Here is a 26,610-nt window from a genome sequence, read left to right as displayed (position 1 = left end):
CGGAAACAGCCGAGCGAGTGAATGGAACCGGTGGCCGCGCCAGCGCCGTGCGCTTCCATTCATTTCGTTGGGGATTCTGAAAATATCCGAGCGTGCCGCTCAGCTATTTTCGGCGGTCCAATAGGAACGCTTGCTGGTCGCCCGGGCCTGGCACTGCCTGGCTTCGTTTTAAGCAGCGTTTACGAGATAGGTGCGGGTCCCAATGGGGGCATATTCTAGCCATATGCCCCCAATGTTTGAGATGGAAATATTCACAAAAATTATTAATATGCAAGGAATAGGACATTTGAAATGAAATATTATTGCAATATACATGTAATAAAAATATTGTTAGGTTTTCTAGACACATTACATTTTCCTCTCTGGTGGCGCCCCCTGCTGTTCCTCCTTCTAGTCCACCTTCTCCTGCATTCAGAGGTGGACAAACATGCTCAGTAACTTGCCTCCTTCAGTGCCGGCATAGCGACCTCCTAGTGAAGCAGCCCAGACACCTTTCATTCCTTCATGCATACTTGTACATTCATAGAAATATGTAATTATATCCCTCTCTAAACACTGGAAAAGGAAATGACAGGGGGCATGACATATCATGTGAATCTATAGTGCTATATGTGAGGGGCTATTTTATACATAGGGGAGAAAGGGGTTAACAAGAGCCAACTGCAGTGCATCCTGGAAGATGCAGGTGCTTGATGATCTGCTGCCCATCCACAGAAAGGGAAGAAAGTCCTCCAGATAAGGGCTTATTCAGACGGCTGTATGCTGTCCGCAAAAAAATGCAGACACGTTTTTTTTTTGGCGGACAGTTCAGCAGGTCTGCAAAAAAAAACAACTGATAGCATTCTGCGTTTTTGTGGACCCATAAACTTCAATGGGGCCATGTCCTGATTTTCACTAACAAGTATAGGACATGTTTTATTTGTTTTGCGGTGCCATAGAACAGAAGAAAAGGGCCCCATAGTGAATGGTTCTGCATCTAATACGCAAAAAAACTAATCTGCATTTTTACGGACAGCATACGGCTGTCCGGAATGAGCCCTAAGGGAGTATAAAAAATTGCGGGATAACCCCTTTGACCAATTATTTATTTAAAAAAGCTCATTGCCATCTGACGGTATGATCAGTCCCAAGTTCCCCAGCAGGACTGTAAGTGGCTGCTTACGCCATAGATAGGTTCTGCTGTTCTCCATAGACATTATTAATGGATCCCATCTAATGCCTACTGGCGGGTGCTCGGCCGTTATCTACCGATGCTATCATACAGCAGGGAGCGCAGTGAGGTTCACCATCCCTATTCATATCACCACATAATAAGGCGTAAGGTGTTCTCCAAAAATATGTAATAACTTCTATAAACTTACCGGCAAGTTAGTGAAAACTTGAAACGTGCTCTGTAAAAAATTAATCAGATCCATCAGGTACCCGCTGGCTCTCCCATCCGGCTCGGACATCGTCCAGTCGTAGTCCGCCAGCTGGACAAATTCATCGATTTTTTGGTTGAGTTTGGTGTAGATTTCCTCCTCGGCCGCATGCCTGGCATCCTGAATGGTACAGCGCACGGGTTAGACTCCTGTCCATTACAATAAGTCAGGCCGGATATTCTGCTATACTCCAGAGCTTCCCCGAGATGACAGATAGAAATGTGCTTTCACATTCAGATCTACCATCTTGTATCTCATTAGTGATGCTTCGAGGATAATTCATCAAAGTGTCACGGCGGCAGCAGTAACTCACTGCTCTATCCTTTACTGGGGAGCAAACGCCCAAATTAGCGAGCGGGTTATAGATCATTCTTAAAAGCTTGTTAATCAGCAAAGAAATGTCCTGGGGAAGAAGCTGGTGATGGCGTCGAGAATTCATTCTCTGCATGCAGGTCATAGGCAGGGGCATAGCTATAGGGGGTGCAGAGGTAGCAGTCGCTACCGGGCCCAGGAGCCTGAGGGGGCCCAAAGACCCTTGTGCTGCATAAGAAGACACACAAAGCACTGAGGGAAGGGGGGCCCAAGTCTAACTCTTGCACCAGGGCCCATGAGCCTTTAGCTACGCCCCTGGTCATAGGAGTCTCACGTGGCACCATAATGGCACAGGACAGGAAGGGACTAGAGCGTTTATTAAAGGGGTTGTCCCGTGAAAAATATTCTACAATTTTCAAACCAGCCCCTGGATCTGAATACTTTTGTAATTGCATGGAATTAAAAATTTGGTATAGCCACTGAGTTATTCACTAAAATCTATCTGTACAGCGCCACCTGCTGTTTGCTCGTTTTCAAATTTCTCTGTCCTGCTCACTGAGGTGGACACACATGCTCAGTTCCATCCTTCAACTGCCACCAGCTGCAGCAGAAAGGACACTTCCAACTGAGCTGCCAGCTTGAAATACATCTGGCAGAGCAATTGGAGCAATGAATGGGGAGATCCCTGGATCCATGTGAGGTACAGGGCTGGTCCTAGCTTTGCTAGAAAGAGATTGTCATATACTATATGATATCGTATTTTCACTTTTTACATTAATCATGGGATATTTAAAAAATAGGTTTCAACAGGGAAAAACATTTTATCATACTCTTACCTTCAAAATGCAGTGCAGTTCCTGAGCGGTCAGTGTTCCCCACCGCTTCCTGCAATCACGTGGCCGATCACTGGCTGCTACAGTCGTGTCTCATCGACAGTGACCAGCGACTGCTGCGTTCAGGGGCAGACTAGCCATAGACCTTACAGGGAAATATCCCGGTGGGCCGATGCCCAGGGGGCCGCCTGAGCCCTCCTCACGGCCGGCCAGTGGAATTTTATGTATTTTGTGCTGCTGGCGGCAGTAGTTTATGATGGACTGTGGTATTTGGCTCTGTTGGGGTGGTATAATCTGCCACAATACGGTATTGCTGGCCCTGCCTTCCATCAATTTGGACCCGACTACAAAAACGGGGCCACTTTTAGTATTTTCTTCCAGGACCACTTTAAGTTCCCAGTCTGCCCCTGGCTGCGTTAAAGTGGAGCTGCCATGACGGCAGGAACCTGCAGGCTGACCCAGTGGCTGGGGGCAGTGGTGGATTAGGGTTATTTTAAACGGTTGTAGGGCTCATTAAAGCATATTTTCAGGGGGGCTAGAGAAAACTATGCCTCCTAACGTGATTGGAGAGCGCAGGTGATTTGTACTACATGGGTGGCCCACTCTAGCACCTGATTTGACCCAATGCCTCCACTTACTCCATCAGGCTGTAGGTCTGCGGTTGGGGGAGGAAAGGTAAACTAGTCATTTTGAAATCCTTCAGCGGGGAGGTTAGTGCAGCCAGGCTTCACTATGACTGACAGGTACTCCGACGGGAGTCGCCCAGCAGACGTGCCAAGACCTGGTGCCGCATTGTGAAGCAGTATACGGTTGGCTGAGTACAAACTCCATGCATCCCTGGTACAGCTCCGGCACATTGTATTTTGTATACAAACAGAAGTATTTACTGCAGCCGCCATCTCCTCCTGACACCCGATAATGCACAGGAAACAAAACAAAGCTTAAAGTGCTCCGTCACGCCATTATTCATCCACTCTGCCCCGGACTGCAGCAAATAAGAGAGATTTGTGCTGATCTGGCAGCAGTTCTTTCATTAGGATAAAGGCCAGTGTGCACTAACCAGTTATTACAAGTGCAATGGATTCCACTGCAAAAGACCAATACCAGTGCCATTCATGGCTGGTGGGAACTGATCGCCCATAGGTTAAAATGATCAAAGGGGTTAGCCCACAAACCTGCGGCCACGCGATAGATGACAAATATACGATTGCTGGGGGTCTGACCACTGGCATCCCTACCAGTCACGAAAACGAGAGTACCTGAGTCCCCTCTCTGAACGGAACAGCAATGTGCATGCTTGACCACCGCTCCATTTCCGACTATGGAACTGACGAGTATAACATCAGCCATTTACAGGAGTACCATAAAAGTCAATGGAGCGGTGGTCACGCATGCACATTACGGCTCCATTCACTCCCAAGGGACTGCCAACTACAGCGCTCGGTGCCCCGTGCCAGTAAATGGAGCAGTGGTCAAGCATCGGCACTACTGCTCCATTCACTTCTAAGGGTCTGCTAAGTACAGTGCTCAGCCATATAAAATCCCACTCACTGCTCCATCCACGTGGGGGACTCAGGGACCCATGTTCTTGTGATCAATGAGGGTCTGAGCTGGCAGACCCCCAGAGATCCTATATTTATCACCTATCCTGTGGATTGTCCGAGGGCCAACCCCTTTAACGAATTTAAATCAATAGATATCCACGTAATACATGGTCAGGCTTAGTCCCCCCAGGTTTGGCACGCTCTTTCAATGCCACATGGGCAGACGTTGCCCCAAAGGGTAATCTAGTTGTTAAAAGTTATTCCCCTATCCTACCCCTGGGACCCCCACCGATCACATAAACGTGTACCCTGTACCACTCGGAGCCCCTCAAAATGAACAGAGTTGCAGGTCGGGGCATGAAAACTGCCGCATTCATTCATCTCTATGGGAGTTCTGGAAATAGCCAAGCGCTGGATTAGAATTTCCGTAGAGATGAATGGAGCGGCGTTGCACATGCTCGACCCGACACTCTGATCCATTTCGGGGACCTCCGATAGGGATGGGGTCCCCATTCTCACTGATCGGCGTGGGTCCCAGCAGTAGGACCCCCACTGATCTAATAGTTATTCCCTATCCACTTTGCCAGAGATTACAGGTAAGAGATGAAAAGACTGTGTGAAATGAAAATGTCGGGAGGGTCACAAGGCGGTGTATTACGATAAAGCTTACCTTGAAGGTGGACAGGCCATAAAGTCGGGTGGTGTGCACAGTCTCGGGAGAAACGTTTGTAATATTGGTAATAAAGTCCTCCAGGTATTTACAGGCTTGCTCCAGGTGTGTGGTGTTTATGATGATCTGCACAAGCTACAAAGCAGAAAGGTAACAGGTTTGTGGCACACCGCCCCGTGTGAGGCGGTATTGTCCCTTCAGACAGTACTGAAATACATGGCAATTACTGTATTACAGGAAACTGAGCAGCTACCTATAGCTCGGGGCAATGCTCGGAGACGTCCTATAGCTTCCTTAACTGGAGGAGAAACGGCAATAACTTCAACAGGTGGAATATAAGATTAGGGGCCTGTTCAGACAAGTGTTTTGGCAGAATTTGTTCGTGACCCACATTAAACAGGATGCAACCGTCCGGGAGATACTGGGAAGACTGGAGTCAGAGAGACGGGTTAGAGGCCTTTCACTGGTGGAGGTCTGTGAGCTGAGACCCCCAGTGATCCAAGAATTAAAGGGGGCCCGTCACCAGGAAATTCACTGTTACACCAGGTACAGCGCCTTGTAGGGCTGGCTCAGCTGAATGCAATGACACCTTTCACTTAGGCCTCATGCGCATGACCGTTCGGGTCCGCATCCGAGTCGCAGTTTTTGCGGCTCGGGGGCGGACCCATTCACTTCAATGGGGCCGCAAAAGATGCGGACAGAACTCCGTGTGCTGTCCGCATTCGTTGCTCCGTTCCGTGGCCCTGCGGACAGAACTCTGTGTGTTGTCCGCATCCGTTGCTCCGTTATGCGGACAAGAATAGGCATGTCTACAATGGGCCGCCCGTTCCGCAAATTGCTCCTGTTTTTTGTGGATTCGCGGTTTGTGGACCGCAAAAAACTGAACGGTCGTGTGCCGAGGCCTTAGGCTACTTTCACATTCGCGTTTTCAATTCCGCTATAGAGATCCGTCATAGGATCTATAGCGGAAGAAAACGCTTCAGTTTTGTCCCCATTCATTGTCAATGAGGACAAAACTGAACGAAACGGAATGCACTAAAATGCATTCCGTTCCGTTTGGTTGCGCTCCCATCGCGGACAGAATAATGCTTAAAGCAGCGTTTTTCTGTCCGCGATGTGGCGCGAGCAAGATGGATCATAATGTAAGTCAATGGGGACAGATCCGTTTTCTCTGACACAATAGAAAACAGGATCCGTCCCCCATTGACTTTCAATGGTGTTCGAGACAGTTCAGTCACGGCTATAGAAGACATAATACAACCGGATCCGTTCATGCGGTTGTATTATTGTAACAGAAGCTTTTTCGCAGATCCATGACGGATCCGCAAAAAACGCTAGTGTGAAAGTAGCCTTAAGCGATCCGCTGCTTTATTCTGAAGAAAGAGTACTTTCAATTCATATGCAAATAAGCAATGCAAAGTGCACTGAGAACGGAGCCCAAGCTACTCCGTGCACCCTTGCTGCTCCTGCTTCTTCTGCCAGCTCATCCCTTGGTTGATGGGGCCAGGAGAGATGACTACGCTGTACCTGGCCATGTCAGTCAAAGAGGAATTAGGAGGAGCTAGGGTGCACAGTGTGGCCTTGGGACCGCCCTCAGTGCACTTCACTGCACATATGTAAACAGATTAAAAGCTCCTTTCCTCCAGAACGAGCAACGGATCGCTACGTGAAAGGTATCATTACATTCAGCTGAGTTACTACAAGTGAATCGCCTGGTGACAGACTTCCAATAAAGTCTCTAGAGACTGCGTCAACATGAGCTCTGAAACCTTGGAACATGTGGAGGCCTGTAAGCTAGAAGCTGAAGGGTCACAAGAAGACCACTAGCCCTTCAATCTACAGGGGTACCTACGGAGACTTCTCAGAGTCAAGATAATACTCGCCCCGTTTCCTTACAGAAATGTTAATGTACAGAAATCTCTCACAAACGTGAAAAATCTCCCTGTGCAATAGACTAAAATTGCTCATTTTGCACCATATTACTGAACTGGGCCACAAAATGGGGTCAGAGCTGAATAATCATCCTCGCAGGATACGTTACGGTAGCCATACAGTGATCCTGGTGATGTCACAGGCACTAATGGGTGGTCTTTAGTGCTGCCCTAGCCTAGAGCATCGCTAAAGCCCGCCCATCAAAGCCGGTGACGTCACAGGGATCACTGCTAGGCGGAAGCCTCCACCTAGCAGCGTCCAAACGTAAACACACAGCTCTTGCATCGGAGTATCATGGTGAATGAGTGCAGATCGGGTTGTGTCCGGGTTCAGACCCTTAGGCTCTATTCACACGTCCGCAATTCTGTTCCGCATTTTGCGGAACGGAATTGCGGACCCATTCATTTCTATGGGGCCGCACTATGTGCTGCCCGGATGCAGAATGGGCCCGCATCCTATCACATCATATCCTAAAAAAAAAACTGAACGGACACGGAAACAAACAACGTTCGTGTGCATGCAGCCTAACTTGTATTTCATACATTGTCATCCCTGCTCTTACGCTTAGGAGTCCAGTAGGCGGTCCTATGCAGTGACAGCTACCTCTGTATGTAGTCATGTAGGGAAGGCTGTCAATCACAGATAGGACCGCCCACTGGACTCCTAAGCACAGAACATGAAGAGATTTAGATAAATAATAAATGACAAGTTTTGCGGAATCTTTCCCCATAAAACTATATATCAATCCGCTCAGCTCCTCCTCCAGATCGGACTACATACACAACATGCCAGGTTCCCTTGAAAGGAATAGTTGAACATGTTAGAAATGGAAAGACTGGGGGTGCCGGAGCGTGGCCTGCTGCTCGTTAAAGGGCTACTCCGGTTACATAAAGTCATTGCCTATCGCTTAGCGCTTGTCTGTCTCCGGAACTCCTATAGAAATGAATGGAGCGGCAACGCCCGTGCTCAGGGAGCTGCAGGGGGGTACGGGGCTCCCATTCTCGTGATCGGTGGGGGTACTACTGCTGTGGATAAGGGATAGCGTAATATAACCGGAATACCCCTTTAAAGGTGCTCCATCATGACAGAGCATATTAGGTAGCCCCCTTTAAAAATTTAGATTATTAAGAGGCATTTACAAAGTGGGTAAATAATGTCAATATCGGGCCAGAAGAAGAACACATCAAGGAAGTATGTTTTTACATTTTTTCCCAATTCCTGCCTTTCGCGCTCATACTTACTTCGGTCAGACCTATATGAGGCTTTTTGATGAGGTTTTGCAAACCGCTGCTTAAGGTTCTGGTGAGAAGTGAGTTGGTCGATTTCCGGAGCAGATCATCAATCTCTGTGGAGCTGAAATCAATCACAAAATAAAAGTCTTTAAAAAAAAAGAAAAAAAAAGAAGAACTGAGGTAGACAAGCCGTAAATGTGAGGTGAGGTGAGAGCGTCGTGTCCGTCTCCACAACATGCCCTCTGTCTGTCTGGAAGTGTCAATCAGGACATTCGCAGATTTCCTTCCAGCTCAGGCGCCACGGAGAACGAACCTTTGACACTTGCACTCGGAGCGAGTCTCAGAGGGGAATTATCACAAGGACAGAATATGCAAAAATCCCAGGACGGGAATGAAAGTGCTGCTTTGTGTAATGACCTATCTGCGAATCTCCCACCAGCGCGTGGAAACAACATTGGCTATTTACTGGCGTCGAAAAAGTAAGAAAGGCATACGCAATCTCCATACAATGTGTCAGCCATAGTTCATAGGATGTCCTTACTGCAAGAAATCGTGTACTATACGGACGTCGCTGATGGGAAATCGGGATCAACCCAGTTTTATGTGCAGGGCCACTCATAAGACGACCCGGCCCCGCTCCTGACACGTCGGTTTTAGAAACTACTTGCATTCCCCATGTAATAGCAATTCTGAAGACTCTATGTTGTGCTAAATTGCTCGCTAGGAGTTCGCCATGAGGGTTCAGATGGGCGTTACCAGTCGGGGGGTGTCCCTGCATAGTCTGATGGTGGCAGCACTAATTGGACAATGTCAGACTGTGCAGGGACACATCCCCAGCCGGTAATACCCATCTCGACCTTCATTGCTAACTGTTACCAATTCATTCATAACTTCTAGCGGGAATAATAGAGGAACGGCACATCATAGACTCCTAAGAATAGATGATGCAGAACTGTTATTACATGAGGGATGCAAGTAGTAACTAAAGCGGACATGTCAGGGGAGGGGACGGGTCCTCTTCAAATAGCAACTCCCTAATAAATTGTTATCATTGTAAGGGTCCATTTACACGTCGGTATGAATGGGTCCACATCTGTTCTGCAATTTTGGGGAACGGGTGCAGCCCCATTCACTACGATGGGGCCTCATAAGTACACGGTGTGCTGTCCGCATCCGCAGTTCTGTTCCGTGGCCACGCAAAAAAAATAGTGCATGTCCTATTCTTGTCCGCGGCCACGGAGAAGAATAGGCATTTCTATCACAAGGCCGGTGTCCGTGTTTTGCAGACGTGTGAATGAACCCTAAATCTGCGTTTAATGGGAGTTTACGGCAGCTCGTACTGTAGGAATGGGAAGTAGGTTGCAGCCCTAAGTGACTCGGGAGTCACAGCAAGAGGGAATTTCCCAACTATCTTTCTATATATTCTAAACATTCTTAAGTAAAAAGGGATAACTCTGCTATTAACACTACATACGGGAATTCATATTTATGCAACTATATACAGTTATATAATTTCATAAATTCACAAAAAGTATCAAAAATGGATATTATATAACCACGGTGGCTCAGTGGTTAGCACTGGTGTCTTGCAGCGCTGGGGTCCTGGGTTTGAATCTGACCAAGGACAACATCTGCATGGAGTTTGTATGTTCTCCCCGTGTTGTGTGGGTTTCCTCCGGGTTCCCCCCGCACTCCAAAGACATACTGATAGGGAACTTAGATTGTGAGCCCCATTGGGGACAGCTTGATGCTAATGTCTGTAAAGAGCTGCGGAATACAGTAGCGCTATATAAGTGTATAAATAACAAATATATAACTGTACACTATACTCAAGATCAGGTCTTAAAATGGATACAAAATAAAAAATAAAAAGCGCTAAATTGTCAAGTCTCTCTTTCTACACACAGTCTAAAATCTGATTTGCTTTGGCAGCTGCTGCTTGGCATTGAGATGCCAATGTTATGTTCGATTGATAAACCAGTATCTTCACCCCCTTCTCTTACTTACTGCTATTCTGTCAAATGAATACATTCATTGACGTGTATAGGCCGCCCATTAGTTGGTAAATTTCTACAATATTTCACAAAAAAGCCAAGTTTTGAATATTCTACATAGATCTGCAAAAATGAACGCTTTGCCTTCAACTCCATTAATTAAAACACTACCTTCTGGAACAGAATTGGCAAAAACCACATCACTTTTAGCGGTGCAGACAAGGATGAAACAATCTGCCCCTGAAAGGCTGCAGGTAAGTGCTGCCATCAAGTGTACAGACGCAGTACTGCAGCGGGGGGCTTGTTAAGGGGTTGTGGGTTGTTTTTAACTCGCAAATTGCGGATGCGCAAAAAACGGAAGCCGCCTGTGTACCTTCAGCAATTTGCGGAACGTAAACGGATGGCCCATTGTAGAAATGCCTATTCTTGTCCGCAAAATGGAGTGCTGTCTGCATCTTTTGCGGCCCCATTGAAGTGAATGGGTCCGCACCCAAGTCGCAAAAACTGCGGCTCGGCTGCGGACCATAACTACGGTCATGTGCATGAGGCCTAAGCTTCCAGCTTGCAGTGTACGTAACATCAGTGATGATGCCCGTATATTACCAGGACCGGAAGAGAAGAGACTGGATCCAGTACAGCACATTGCAGGAAGTGTCAAAAACACAAGAGAGAGGGCATTACGTGACCGCTGCGGAGGTGGATGAATTGGCGGCATAAGTACATCCAAAAGAGCTGTAAGAGATTAGCAATTTAATATATAAAGATTTATTGTATAAACCTGGGTAGTGATCACCTATATCTCACCATTCACCAGACGAGTCAGTTATGTACATGGCAAAGCTGCGAGCACGGACCCTGCGTGGCGGCACATATGGCTCTAAGGGTTCTGGCTTACAGAGCCGTGGGCATTCTGTGCCACCATATGGTGCTTATGCAATGGACTGTATTCTCCTCCCCAGCTCTGCTGTGTTAGTTGGCATGAGCTGCTATAGTGGGCACAGGAAGGGCAAATGGGCAGTCTAACAAGGGTCGATAATATGGTTGTGTTTATGGGCCCTAATGACGTTTAGGGACCTGATCTACGAGAAGGTACGATATATGTCAGTGATGGCGAACCTTTTATAGACAGAGTGCCCAAACTGTAACCCAAATCCCACTTATTTATCACAAAATGTGTCAACACAGCAATGTAACCTGAATACTACATTCCAATACAGTATATCTTCCATGTACTTTATCATTTAGCCATAATAGCCTATTTGCATTCAATGCCCTGCCTGTTCTGTCCATACTGTGCCCTGCGCTGATGAATGGCAGGAAAAGTCTAAGGCATATTGGTACACCATAGACTTTTTCCAGGGCACGGGTGCCCACAGATAGGGCTCTGAGTGCCGCCTCTGGCACCCGTGCCATAGGTTCGCCACCACTGATATAGGTCATTGGTTTTACAACAGACTGAAAGGGTTAATGTTTCACTGTGTATTTAAAGGGGTTGTCTCACTTCAGCAGGGGACATTTATCATGTAGTGAAAGTTAATACAAGCCAATTACTAATGTATTGTGACTGTCCATATTGCCTCCTTTGCTGGCTGGATTCATTTTTCCATCACTTTATACTCTGCTCGTTTCCATGGTAACGACCACCATGCAAACCAGCAGCAGTGGCCATACTTGCACACTATAGGAAAAAGCACCGGCCTCTCTGGGGGCCAGGACTGCGTGAGAGCACATATGCTGGTGCCTTTTCCTATAGTGTGCAAGCACGTCCACCACTGTTGGATTACAGGGTGGTCATAACCATGGAAACGAGCAGTGTGTAATTTGATGGAAAAATGAATCCAGCCAGCAAAGGAAGCAATATGGAGATTCACAATACATTAGTAGGTGCCTTGTATTAACTTCCTCTACATGATACATGCTATTTGCTGGAGACAACCCCTTTAAACCATGGCAAACGTGCAGTACCCATGCCTGACAAAGGGTGTGGAGTCCCCCGAGACCCAGCTCCATGTCTGCTGCTTGGAAGCACCGAATGCTCCATGTAAATCCAACTACTCACACCAGGTTTAAGTAACGAATGGATAAGGAGTGAGTGGTGGGAGCCCCTTTTGTCAGACTTTTATGGCATGTCCTGTGGATTTGTTGTTCCTGAAGACAGGAAAACTCCTTTAAGGCCAAAAAAAATATAAAAAATAAAAATGGTAAATTCACCACAGAAGCTAAAATAAACTATGGACCTTCTTCCAAAATGTCCTGCAGCTATTAAGGTGAACCTCGTTTACAATCCATTCTATGGCACCCGCTTTCCTATTCAGTCACCTGGAAAAATGTAAAATCCTAATTGTGTGACATAATTATAACCTGTGGCATAGCAACCTTTCTATATATTGTTTCAAACAAAAAATAGAGGTTTCTGGAATAATAATAAAAAAACTGTATCAAAAAAGCCAAAATTTTATTTGAAAAAGGTATAAAGTTTTAGGAAACATATTGTAAATGATAGATAGCAAAAAAAAAAAAAAAAAAAAAGACTGCCTGAGTCCATCTCATCTTTTCTAAAGGCTGTATTAGACTGGCAGATAGTCTGCCAGATCATCGCTAACGAGGGTTCGTAGTAATGCTCATTAGCAATGATCTGGCAGTGTAATACTGCCACCGATTACTCAATGAACGAGCAAACACTTGTTCATCAGGCAATCCAGATTTCTAAGAAGGCTTAAAAATCATTGTTTGCAGGCGGCCGATTGTGCCGTGTAATCACAATATGCTGCCGGAAAAGAACTAGTCATTATGGGGACGAGCGATGGCATTACCGATCGCTCCTCCCCATACTGAGGAGGAGATCACTGCATGTAATAGCAGCAGTCTCTTCCACCAGAGAGCAGGAGATTGTCGGAAAGGAACACTTCCCTCCCGAGAATCGTCAGCCGCATCGCTTAAAGGGTTTCTCTGGCCTCTCCTGTATTGATGACCTATCCTCTTCTTGCTGCTGCTTTGCCATAGAGACGGGAGACGGCACGTGCACACTGCGATCGCCGACTCCTCATACAGCTGATCGGCGGGGGGGTCAGGTGTTGGACCCCCTGCCGATCCGATATTGATGACCTTTCCTGAGCATAGGTCATCAATATAGGAGGGCCCGGAGAACCCCTTTAATGTAATACTGACCTTACATCTTACTATGAACGCTCGTTAGCGATGATCCGCCAGCCTAATGCCTCTTTCACACGAGTGTGACGGATTGACTCCGGATGCGTTCAGTGAAACTTGCACCATTTTGCAAGCAAATTCAGTCAGTTTTGTCTGAGATCGCGTTCAGCTTTTATTGAGCGGGTGCAATGCGTTTTGATGCGTTTTTCACGCACGTGATAAAAACGGAAGGTTTACAAACAACATCCCTTAGCAATCATCAGTGAAAAACGCATCGCATTCGCACCTGCTTGCGGATGCAATGCGTTTTTCACTGAAGCCCCATTCACGTCTATGGGGCCCGGACTGCGTGAAAAACGCAGAATATAGAACATGCTGCATTTTTCACGCAACGCAGAACTGATGCGTTAAAAAAAAAAACGCTCATGTACACAGACCCATTGAAATGAATGGGTCAGGATTGAGTGCGGGTGCTATGCGTTCACGTCACACATTGCACCCGCGTGGAAAACTCGCTCGTGTGAAAGGGGCCTAATGCTGCCTTTATGACAGATGTTTATCCTCGGCAGGTTTACATTCACTAACCGTTGATTTTACAGCCACATCTGCTGGAAGTTTGTTCCAAGCACTGACTACTCTTTCAGCAAACTAGTTTCAGCTAATTTTTCAGATTGTGCCCCCTTTTCTTTATTTTGATTATTTTTTTTATATTTTTATGCTTTTTAGTTTTGCAACTTTACAATAACCATACAAACAAGCATGTACAAAAGGAAATAAAATGACATTATCCCTCTGGATTTCCCACCACCAGCTGAGACGGAGTAAAAAATGTATCGACATGTAAAGTAAAATAAATAAATACATTTAAAAAAACAATAAACAGGTCATTAAAAAACATGCAAAATCTAAAACATTACAAACACTGCATGAAAAAAAGTTCAAAACCACGACGATTCTGCCCAGGTTGGCAAACATGTGCCCAGTTTAAACACTGGTCTGCGTGCCAGTCTTATTCATATGATCATATCGCCCTGGTATAGGTCCTGCATGAGTTGGAGGTGTTATCTATAGCACATCACTAGCATCTTGTAACCTGAATGTGACCGCCGCCCGCACCTCACTTCTTCACAAATAGGTGCCGTCCTGACAGTGTGGCGTCCAGTTGTCGTGGGCACGCGTCACATAATTAGGCTGGTGACGCTTCACAATGGCTGTAGCGTGCTTTCCTTCACTTGGACTGAAAACACTGACCAGCTCTCGTCCGCTTTCGACAACTTGTATCTTTCTCTACATGTGTTTTGTGAGCAAATATTTACAGGTTAGGTCAAAAGGTGACTCGTTACTATGTGTAAATTGTACTCGGGATCAATTAAGGATGTGTGAAACTGCTCTCATTTACATTCATTAAGAGATAAGAAATGGCAGATGAGCTGAAGGCGGCTGCTGGCCGCTGTGTTTTCACACTGTGCTCTGAAATGTTATTCTAACGGATTTAAAGCCGGCCAGGTAGAAAAAGACAATTACAGAAAATGCGTATCACAATGGAACAGGTTAATCTGCTCAGACTAAACAAACGCCTTATATGAGCAGCTATCCCATACAGGCTGCGCTGAGGGTAGGTTCACATCTGCAGCAACAACTCCGGCAGCTAAAAGACGACTTTTATGCCGGAAACGCGCCAGTCAGTGAACTCCGGTAGCCTGTTCCTCTGCTGGAAGTTGTTGCCGCAGATGTGACCCGACCCCTTACCAGCTATAATTTTGTGCGACTGAGTGTGGTGATGATTGCTGCCTGCAAATGGCTTGCGCCCCTCATTTTAAACTGAAAATAATTGGCGCCATCGTAATTTAAATTAATTGGAAAAATAAAATAAAAATTCTCCGCAGTCACCGAGCTAAGGAATGACAGGCTACCTAATGTTGAGATGGACAGTCATATTTGATGAATGTCGGCAATACTCGCCCGATTTTGACAGGCGCGGCTGACCACCTCATGTGCATGGGGGTGTCCCTACTCCAATCCCCTAAGGCCCCATTCAGATGCATCCAATCCACATTTTTTGCAGATCGGATGAGGACCCATTCATTTCAATTTCCGTACATCCATCTTGCAGCCCCACAAAAAAGATAGAACATGTCCTATTCTTGTCTGTTTTGCGGACAAGTATAGGCATTTTTACAATGGGTCTACAAAAAAAAAAAACGGATGCAACACGGATCTGTATTTTTCGCGGATCTGAACTTTGCAGATGGCAGAAAATATATACGATCGTGTGAATGCACCCCGATTCGAATGTCGGGGGAAAGAAGAGTGAAGTATGTTGGATTTCACGTCCCTGATCCTTCTGTACTTACTGTAGATAAGCGGCCGCCCCAGGCATGGTCTGCAGTTCACCATCACACAGGGATACGAATCATGTGCTTCAAAATATGGATTGACGGTCTATTGCAAATATGCTGGGACAAGCGTGGAGCAATGTGATATGTCTGAGTGATGCTTATAAGCTATGCTTCAAAATTATTCATAAATATACCCCAAAAGTTAACAAAATGCAAAAAAAAAATGCTAAAAACAAAAGAAGTGTTCATGTTCATTTCAGTGGGGAGGGAGCAATAAGTCTTGCAGGAACGAAAAATGAAATATGTTGAAATCTACAGACGCCCTAACCTTCTTTTCCCAGTATCTGCTGTAGGGGGCAGTCAGGAGGCCTCCCATATACAGTACTTCATTGGTAAACTGAGTGATACCCATTGGCCACTGGAGACCTGTAGATTTTCTTTCATTTTCTTTATGAACATCCTTAGGTCCCTTGCAGACAAGCATGAGTGGATCAGGCCCGGATGCGTTCAGTGAAAAATGCGCGATTTCGCAAGCAAGTTCATTCAGTTTTGCCTGCGATTGCGTTCAGTTTTATTGCGCGGGTGAAATGTGCGTTTCATGCGCGTGATAGAAAACGGAATGTTTACAAACATCTCTAAACAACCATCCGTAAAAAAAACGCACGATTTTCACGCAGCCCTATTTACTTCTATGGGGCCAGCGTTGCGTGAAAAACGCAGAATATAGAACGTGCTGCGATTTTCACGCAACGCACAAGTGATGCTTGAAAACCAACGCTCATGTACACAGACCCACTGAAATGAATGGGTCCGGATTCAGTGCGGGCGCAATGCGTTCGCATCATGCATTGCACCCATGCGGAATACTCGCTCATATGAAAGGGGCCTTAGAATTGTTATCCTTTTCATCAGACAGGTCCACATCTGCGATTTTAATTCCGGCAGTGTGTTCCGGCCGAGGAACAGACTGCCAGAATTTACTGTATCCGGTGAACATGTCGGCTTTTGGCCGGACAAAAAAAATACTGCACGCAGCATTTTTATCCGGCCGAAACACGGCATATATGCCAGAAAGCAGTCGGATCTCATTACATTGAATGGGGATCCGGCAGTGCACGGTGGTATCCGGCTGCGTCGGATACGGTAAACTCCGGCAGTCTAACTGCCGGAGTTAAAACCACAGATGTGAACCCAGCCTAGATTCATTGCTTTTATGTCTTTCAAAACTAAAGCAACATAACTCCAATGAGGACGACCAGATTACGAAGCTCAAGGACTTACCTTCGATGAAGTGATTCCGAAAATTTAAGGCTTGCATATATAAATTCTTTGACCTGCATATAAATCTGTGGGACGGACTGAGACATTGGGAGTTTCTTTGGAAAAGATACCTTGAAAAAAAAGACAAAAAAAAAAAAAGAATTGATATACAGGATCAGTTTCTATTTATCATTACACCTCATGGACTCTATACATTACATGGTCGGCCTGTTTCTAGACAAGCCTAAGGCCGGGTTCACACATAAGCGTACCCGATAAGCTCTGTTTACAAGCGTGCTTATCGGGCGTTTACATACGTGCGGAGGAAACAAACGAACGCCCCTTGTCGCGCATTCCCGCTAGGTCTATGCGCCCCAAAAAAGCTCCTGTACTTCTTGGGGCGTAGGGCGTTTTACAGCGTGTTCTACGCGCTGTAAAACGCTCAGGTGAGAACCATGCCCATAGGGAAGCATTGGTTTTTGCCTGTTGAGCGCTTTACAGCGCGTAGGAACGCACTGTAAAACGCTCAGGTGTGAACCCAGCCTAAGATGGGGCCTAGGCCATCCTTGTAATCTTCAACTCAATGTTTTTTTCACCTCTTTTATGTAACTGATGTGATATGTATCACGCCTACTCTTGGTGTCACTGATGTCACATGTATCCTGTCTTCTCATTCTTCATAATTTTCTCGGTCACTGGTAGTTACTGTCACTAGTGCTACTTCTAATGAAAATTCTACCAACAGAAAGGCTAAATTTAAGGGGTCTTAGGAAACCTGTGTCAAGAAACCGTGGAGGTCTCGCCCACGAGTCACCTTACTGGAACTATGATGGGTCCAAAACTGGTCACTCAGTCAATACGGGTATCCACATACATTGAAATTTACAGTTTAGTAAAACAGAGACAAATGGTGTCAGTGATGAAACCTGAGGTTTAATTCCTTCACATTCCCTCCATCTTCACACATTTTCTTCCCTTCGAGGAGGCCATTAGACATCTAATTGCATGACAAACGCACTTGATTTCCATAAATGCTAGATAAAGACCCCAGGTGGATTGATACAATCTCTCCAACTCTTCACCTTAAAGTGACTTACCGTATAGTACTAGGTTATGCAACATCACGTCAAACAAACTCCTATCAGGCTTACTTACCTTGTCACCTTCTGGATCTTGGAAAGGAAATTTGCTAATTACAGCCATGTACTCCTCTTCATTTGCTACAGGGATTGGGCTGTAGTTATCAGCTTCAAAAATGTCCCTAAAGTCACAAAATCAGCAAATTAATCATCTAGTGTAGAGTGTCCACATTATCACAGCGGATAGAACTATTTAAATATTAGTTTAAAGGGATCGTCTGGTGTACAAAACCCACTTTCGAATTCCCTATTAAGAGAATACTGAAAAAACTGAGGGGGTGGGGGGGGGGGGGGGTGTCCTCCATTCAGGGACTTCATCTTCAAAGCAATAGATTCTCCCAGCTGTGAAATTCTTCTATTTTCCTTTCTTTTTTATTTAATTTCTTTTTAATTTATTTTTAATTTAATTTATTTGTTTATTTATTTTATGCATTATTTATTTAATAAATGTTACACTTGCTACAAGGCTCTTCCACAGATTACAGATGATTGCTGAAGGTCTCAGCAGCAGGACACCTTATAATCATCTTATCAGCTAACAAAAAGGGGCCCTGCAGTGGACAGCCTCTGTAAAGGCTGATTGACAGGGCCCTTTCCTGCATAGTCATCTTGCTTAGGCCTGTCAATCAAGAAGGAGAGGAAGGGGATGCCTCTCGGTGCACTTAACTGCTCATTTGCATATGGATTACAAGTATTTTTCTTCCAGAATAAGGCCTCATGCACACGACCGTTGTGTGCATCCGTGGCCGTTGTGCCGTTTTCCGTTTTTTTTTGCGGACCCATTGACTTTCAATGGGTCCGTGGAAAAATCGGAAACTGCACCGTTTGGCATCCGTGATCCGTTTTTCCTGGCCGTGAAAAAAATATGACCTGTCCTATTTTTTTCACGGCCAACGGTTCACGGACCCATTCAAGTCAATGGGTCCGTGAAAATCACGGATGCACACAAGATTGTCATCCGTGTCCGTGATCCGTGTCCGTTTTTTCCTATCATTTCAATGGCAAACTTGACTTAGATTTTTTTTTCATTTTTCATGTCCGTGGATCCTCCAAAAAACAAGGAAGACCCACGGACGAAAAAACGGTCACGGATCACGGACCAACGGAACCCCGTTTTGCGGACAGTGAAAAAATACTGTCGTGTGCATGAGGCCTAAAGCAACGGATCGCTAAGTGAAAGGTGTTCAGCTGAGCTAGCCCTACAAGGCCATGTACTTGATTTACCAGTGACTTTCCTGCTGACAGTTTCCTTTTAAGTCACGATCATTACCTGAACAGTCCAGCCCATTTTTTGAACAGCGCTTCATTATATTTGTCTCTAACTTCATACAGTAGATCAAAGAGACGATTCACCGGAAATCCGTATCCCTAAAAGAAAGGCAAGAAAAGCATATACAACGTCAGTGATAATATTCACGCAACGCATAGTCTGACTGGCGGGATCAAAATGTCTGGATATTGTGAAAGTCAGGCACATAACTGAGACAGGACACTGTGTTTAAAGAGGTTTTCTGAGACTGATTTACGGATCACCCACCCTGAGGACAGGTCATCAATATCAGATCGGTGGGGGTAGGACACCCAGCAGCCTCACCAAACAACTCCTTCGGGCAACTGCCAGAGCAGTAAAATATACAGCCGGTAGTTGCCTGAAACAGCCGATCGACTGGGTTAGAATCCCACTGATCTGATATTAATGTCCTTTCCAGAGGACAGGTCATCAATATCGAAGTACTGGACAACCCCTTTAAGTATAGCTGTTCATAATGGCAATTTTCCCTACACATAGGCCCCATTTAGTAGTATTAAATAAACTCCAGTAAGAAGAAGAAACCAAAATATGTATTCTTGCGGCAATTTCTTAGTTACGTTTCGGCCATTTAAAGCCTTTTTCGAACTGGTGCTGCTGGTGTCAGAGGGAATAATAATGGAGGTGCGGGCTCAGTAAGGGAGATGTGCGTCTGCACAGGAGTAATGCGAGCCACCTTGCAGACGCACATCTCCCGTACTGAGCCCGCACCTCCATTATTATTGCCTCTGATACCAGCGGCACCAGTTTGCAAAAGGGCTTTAAATGGCCGAAACGTAACTAAGACGTTGCCGCAGTAAATAAAACATACATTCCAAGCAAGAATAGATATTTTAGTTTCTTCTTCTTCCTAGAGTTTATTTAATACTACTAAATGAGGTGGGAACCGGACTCCAGTGAACCTATCTTTAAGAAGAGCAGTGTGCGACTACGCTTTTTCTATACACATAGGCCCCATTAGTGAAAGAAGTCCACCAGTCCTGTCATCACCGAGGTTAGATGGCCACCGAGAGGTTTCCAGCATTGTACGGTCCGCTCTCCCTGCTGTCTCTCTCTCAACATGAAGGAATTTTACCCCTGACCCAAAACCACTTGCCACTTTTTCTTGGTCCCTGCACATAGAAGTAGAGGCCCCTTATATTTGGTAAGGTCATGGGTCTGTGCTGCAGCTCCCTCCAGAGAAGCACAAAAATACAGGTGATTGGAGAGGGGATCCCAGCAATGTGTCCAAGGGGCCCTTAGGCCTCCCACAGGCATGCCCAACCTGTGGCCCTCCAGATGTTACAAAACTACAACTCCCAGCATGCCCGGATTGAACTTGAAAACTTGAACTGTGGGTAAGATTAGTTTATTTTTTTCAAGCTTTATTACAAAATATGTTTTTTTTTGCATTTCTTTAAAGGGAACCTGTCACCGGGATTCTGTGTATAGAGCTGAGGACATGGGTTGCTAGATCGCCACTACCACATCCGCAATATCCAGTCCCCATAGCTCTGTGTGCTTTTATTGTGTAAAAAAAACAATGTAAATGAGGCTACTAACATTTCTGGAGCCCAGCACCGCCCCGCATTCTCCGAATCTCCTCCTTGCTCCCCGACGTCACAAAGCTAGAGCGCCGTAATCTCGCGATGCGCGAGCTAGCGCATGTGCAGTGCCGGTATAGTGTTCCTTCCCTGTGCTGGCATCAGCCTCAGGGAACGAACTGCGCATGCGCTAGCTCGCACATCGAGAGATTACGGCGCTCTAGCTTTGTGATGTCGGGGAGCAAGGAGGAGATTCGGTGGATGTGCTGGGCTCCTTCACAGTGGGCGAGGCTGGGCTCATCTCTCAAGCATGGAGGAGACAAAACTCATCTAAGGTTAATTTACATATCTATAAAATCTGTTTTTTTTACACAATAAAAGCGCAGAGAGCTCTGGGGACTGGATATTGCGGATGTGCTAGCGGCCATCTAGCAGCCCATGTCCTCAGCTCTATGCACAAAATCTCGGTGACAGGTTCCCTTTAATAATATCACTTAGGCGACTTTCACACTGGCGTTTCTGGGTCCGCTTGTGAGATCCGTTTCAGGGCTTTCACAAGCAGCCCAAAACGGATCAGTTCAGCCCCAATGCATTCTGAATGGATAAGGATCCGTTTTGAATGCATCAATTTGGCTGCGTTTGGTCTCCGTTCCGCTTTTGAGGCGGACACTAAAACGCAGCTTGCAGCGTTTTGGTGTCCGCCTGACGATGCGGAGCCAAACGGATCCGTCCTGACCTACAATGTTGTATGTTCACCATGCTCCACAGATCAGCAGCCTAAAAGGTTAAAAGCTCAGCAAACAAAGCTATTTTTTGGGGGACAGGTATTTTAAAGAGTGGTGCAAAGCAGGGTGTGGGGCGCGGTGGGTCTGTTTGTTTCGCCTGGCATCCAGCTGAAAAGGACATTTGGGAGGAGTATTGTGAGAAGAGTTCTGTACATAAGCTGCTCTTAGGCTGCTTTCACATCTGCGCTTTGGTTTCAGGTTTTGAGATCCGGCAGAGAATCTCAAAACTGGACCAAAAACGGGTTGATTGAGCACATCAGGATGCATCCGTTTTGTTAGGATGTGGTTGTGCTAAATCAAAACGGAACAAACTGGATCTGTCACTAAAAACTATGTAAGTCAATGGGCGACGGATCCAGGTTTTTTAGGATCCTTTTAGTGACGAATCCAGTGTGTTCCGTTTCGATGACCGGACACAAAACCGCAGCTTGCAGTGGTTTTGTGTCCGGTCCCTAAATGGAATGCATACTGACGCATCCTGAACGGAGCATACCCCATTCACAATACACTGGCCCTAAACAGAACAGTTCTGGCCCGTTTTTAATAACCTCTGCCGGATCTCAAAACCTGAATGCCAAAACAATGATGTGAACGTAGCCTTAGCCAATACCCTAACTACAAATAAAGCAATGAGGCGAACCGACAGCAGCCAAAAAGGCTTCTTCAATGTCCTTTTCAGCTGGATGTCAGGCCTAGTATTTACCCCCTTTCCTCAAAGTGCACGGTACAACAGGAGCTGTGCGGCCCCTCTGTGGGCATCTTACAGAGGCTGGCCCTTTAAACCAGTAGAAGGACTTTTACAATTAATTGATTTCCTAGTAGTGCCCCTTGAATAACATAAAAACAGATTAATTAAGGAATCGCGTTTTGGCAAACAGCTATTTTCCTTGACAGCTCGCAGCTGTTAGAAAGCAGGAAAATTCGCATTTGCCCAGTGAAACCGTGAAAGGATTATATTGTTCATCGACTGAAATGTATGAAGCAAGAAGCAAAACTTTGGACTGCGCAGTTCTCGCACTGATAAAATACGGAAAATACTGTATTTCTTTTTTGTCTATTTTGTTCTCAGAGATACAAAAACTGCCTGATCTGTGAGCTAACAGCTTTTAAACCTAGTGTACCATTATACAAGGGCATTCTGGAATACTGCAGCATACTGGAAGGAGAAGAGCGCCCTCTTGCAGTTGCACACAATAGGGGGTCATTTATTTGCACGGCAATCTGCGACTTTTTCCCCCTCACGCCAGTTCTAAAAAAGTAGGCAGCAAAGGAGGCAGGCAGGCCCGTCTCATGCATCATTTTCTATACCAGTTTTAGGCATAGAAAATGGTCTAAATCAGGCATGCTCAACCTGCGGCCCTCCAGCTGTTGCAAAACTACAACTCCCATCATTCCCTGACAGCATACAACTATCATCCTACAGAAGGGTATCGTGGGAGTTGTAGTTTTACAACAGCTGGAGGGCCGCAGGTTGAGCATCCCTGGTCTAAATGTAAGCCAGCACACCGGTCTCAATAAATGTTCACCTATGGCCTCATGCACGCGACCTTGGTGTGTTTTGCGGTCCGCAAAACACGGATGGCGTCCATGTGCGTTCCGCAATTTGTGGAACAGCACGGACAGCCATTGATATAACTGCCTATTCTTGTCCGCAAAACGGACAAGAATAGGACAGGTTATATATTTTTTTGCGTGGCCACGGAACGAAGCAACGGGTGCGGACATCTTTTGCGGCCCCATTGAAGTGAATGGGGCCGCAAAAACTGCGGCTCAGATGCGGACCAAAACAACGGTCGTGTGCATGAGACCTATATCTGTAAAGTAGAAGTTTAAAAAACATGGCCACATTCTGTATATGTTCAGCACATATGCCCTGGAATATTAATAGGAATAGGACTAGGCACAATATTCTTCGCACCGCGCTGCCGCCTCGGCAACTGTACTGCTCAATATGTCAGACTGAGCTTTTAATGGCTTTACAACGCAAATATTTAAGGGTTTGTCGGAAGGGAGCAGAAAGACCTGGAAAGCATGGGAACAGGATTGGCAGGGGGCTGGTAATGTATTACTTCTTTAATTAAGTAATTTAAAGCATTCTCTGTGGTTTTTAGAACATTTGAAAGAGCACCTGTCAGTAGGGTCAACCCTATTACACCCTGCATACTGTCTGGTAGGGTTGATCCTGCTGTTTACAGTAATAACTGCCTTGTTAAAAACAACAATAAAAAATATATATGTAATTGCTTTGTTTTTGTTTTGTTTGTTTTTTTTTAACATCCCAACCCTGCTGTGCCCTCAGTATATATTATACAACCTCAGAGAGCCCCCAGTATCTATAATAACTCCCCTGTAGTGCCCACAGTGTCTATAAAGCCCCCCATAGTGGACCCAGTACATATAAGGTCCCCCCACAGTGCCCCCTGTATATAAAATGCCCCCCAAAATGCCCTCCAGTATAAATATTCCCCCAATAGTGCCCTCCATTCTGCTGGGCCCGTGTGCATTCCGTGTTCATATGTCCGTATTGCAAAAAAATAAAACATGTCCTATTATTGTCCGCATTACAGACAAGTACAGGACTGTTCTATTAGGGGCCGGCTGTTTCGTTCCGCAAAATACATATGGTCATGTTCACGAGCCCATAGACTTGGAGAAGTTAAAAACGGGTAAAAGTGCCTTTCAGGAGTTTGAAGAAGCTCCCAGCGTTGTGACGTCACGATGCTGGGAGTGTGTCAGGTCGTGCTCCATCCAGTGCAGAGTGTTCACTCGCTTTCAAGTGGATGAGTTGAGTATTTATTTTAACCCCTGAAAGGCACTTTCAGCCATTATTAACCTCCGTTAGACAGGTGCACTTTCTAAACGGCTGGTAAACACTGGCCAATGATTTCAAAGAGGGTTCGTCTGGATGTAAAAATGACCAAAAATAAGCCATGTCCTATTTTTTGACGGCCGCTATTCACTGGCCTTTAAAAAAAAAAAAATGCCACATGAACAGCCCCATAGACTTCCATTAGTTGTAAAAACGGCCGTCACACTAAATATATGACACGCTCACTCAGCTGAGTATGGCGCTTCTTTCTTTGGCCTCTGAGTAATTAGGACTGTGTGCGTGTGTGAAGGACTCCGGGTTGCACTGACCTGCAGAGTATCGGCGAACACCACAATCAGGTTCTTCAGCTCCAGCACCAGGTCGGGGTCCGTGCAGTACGACTGAAAAGAAATTGCATTTGTTAAGAACATTCCCGGGTGAAGGAAGACGCTCAGAGCTCCATCCTGGAAAACAGCAGTATCAATGTCCGGGCAATGGCGGTTCTGGCTTAACTCTGTCATTGCTGGTAGCCTACATTTTCTGTGTGGATGGGGTAATGTCGATAATAATGAGTGAAATCTTAACTGGAATTCTGAAGTCTAAGCTGACTCTGCTTCTTATGGCTTTCAGGATAAGATGATATCTGCTTAGGTTGTATCAGTCTACGCATGCATCATGTGACCAATCTTCATGCAGTGTGATCTACAGTAGTCACCGAGAGATCCTCTGGGTTACCGCTCCCTACTCGGGGATCCACGGCCATACAGTGAGTGGGAGATGAATTCTGCAAGCAATATGGCAGCTGGAAGCTAAGATTGACATAGAAGTATTTAATTAAGTTGTCTCATGAGGACATTTTTACAAATCAGCGAGTGTGGACCCACTGTGCCAGCTAACTGGTTTGCCTTTGGGCGTTATTCCATCTTTCCTCTGGTATTCACCCTGTATAAGGATATAATCTTCGCTGTAGGGAAGCAACCGGACTACTACCTCCTGGAATAGTCCGGTGTAGTTGGCATGTGACGCACAGGAGTTAGAGATTCTAGTGCAAGCACCAGAAGCTCAGGGTACAGAAAAGACCCCAAAATTGCAGGTATAGTCTGAACAGTCACTAAGACTTGAATGCAGGTTTTTGAGATCCAGAGAGCAAACTTGAAGTGTAGATGGTTGGCCACACAGGATAAACAGGCAGGCAGGGTGATGGTGAAGATACAGACAAGGCAGAAAGGCTGAACACTTGGCAGGAACACAGATAAGGCAGACTGACCAGGTTAACTTAATTTTTTTAACTGATGACCTATCCTCTGGCATCGGTGCTCCGGCCTTCTCGCAGCTTACCAAGCACAGCGCCATACATTGTGGTGACTGTGCTTGGTATTGCAGTGACCGAAGGCCACAGCGCTCACCGCAGTACCTCTTCCTTCTCAAACAGCTGATCGGCGGGTAATCCGGGTGTCGGACCTCTACTGATCAGATACTGATGACCTATCCAGAGAATGGTCATCAGTATATAAGTCTCAGAAAACCCCTTTAAATACAGACAGAACTGAAACTGAAAGTGCTGGAACACACAGGTAGGGCAGGTACAAACTGGAGCCCAGACAGGAATAAACGCAGGATAAATGCAGGTAAATCGCAATAGCACAAGACCAGAACAGCTTTGCTGGTCACCAGGGAACCTAAAGCTCAGGCACTGTCCTGCTGTGGAAGCCTCAAATACCCAGGGACCTGTAGCTATAGTCTGGGGAGGGATTTTAGAAGTGCATGCACTGACCTTTCATGAGGTCGGAGGTGCGAGAGCTCCCTAAGCATACAGAGGAAGGAGCATGCGGCAGAAGCATGGAGGCAGTAGCATGGTGAATAGTGCAAGTATACTGCCAGCAGGGCAGGGCCACCGCAAACAGACATCCCCTGTACAGACAGCCCTTTTACTCATAGTGGGGGATTCCCAACCCTTATAGCGATCGCACAGCACAGAGACTGAAAGGATCAGTGCTTCTTCCCTGCACTGTGGCGCCAGCTCAATTCAAGCTAGGAGACCAGCCCTGTACCTCACATGGGTCCATAGATCTCCCCATTCATTGCTCCAACTGCTCTGCTAGATTTATTTCAGCCCGGCAGCTCAGAGGGCGTGTTCTTTCTCGTGGGGTGTGGCTCCCTGTAACTGTCACAGCTTCTGAAAGACCATACAGCTGGTGGCAGTTGAACAATGGAACTGAGCATGTGCGACCACCACAGTGAAGTTACTGAGGTGGACAGAGAAATAAGGAAAATAACAAACACCAGGAGGTGCTATTCATATAGATTTGATTGTTTAACTCAGTGGCTATACAACTTTTTCAATGAAGTATTCAGAAC

The 26,610-nt window shown here is 45.9% G+C and overlaps 1 protein-coding gene across 2 annotated transcripts in view; it reads right to left on the bottom strand.

Annotated features, from left to right (window-relative positions):
* EXOC6 (exocyst complex component 6) overlaps positions 1 to 26,610 on the bottom strand; it is a 265,734-nt gene that overhangs the window by 114,711 nt on the left and 124,413 nt on the right. For both annotated transcript variants that reach the window (XM_044297928.1, XM_044297929.1), the window contains exons 12-18: positions 24,582 to 24,653; positions 19,097 to 19,194; positions 17,843 to 17,948; positions 16,709 to 16,818; positions 7,954 to 8,065; positions 4,781 to 4,915; positions 1,362 to 1,541 (exon numbers count right to left, since the gene is read on the bottom strand). In XM_044297928.1, the coding sequence (XP_044153863.1) occupies positions 1,362 to 1,541; positions 4,781 to 4,915; positions 7,954 to 8,065; positions 16,709 to 16,818; positions 17,843 to 17,948; positions 19,097 to 19,194; positions 24,582 to 24,653 (813 nt within the window). The remainder of the gene's footprint in view (positions 1 to 1,361; positions 1,542 to 4,780; positions 4,916 to 7,953; positions 8,066 to 16,708; positions 16,819 to 17,842; positions 17,949 to 19,096; positions 19,195 to 24,581; positions 24,654 to 26,610) is intronic.

Source organism: Bufo gargarizans, chromosome 6 (genome assembly GCF_014858855.1).
Source record: "Bufo gargarizans isolate SCDJY-AF-19 chromosome 6, ASM1485885v1, whole genome shotgun sequence".
NCBI lineage: Eukaryota > Metazoa > Chordata > Amphibia > Anura > Bufonidae > Bufo > Bufo gargarizans.
The sequence above is the reverse complement of the archived record's forward strand: the minus strand, read 5'-3'. Positions and strand labels throughout refer to the sequence as shown.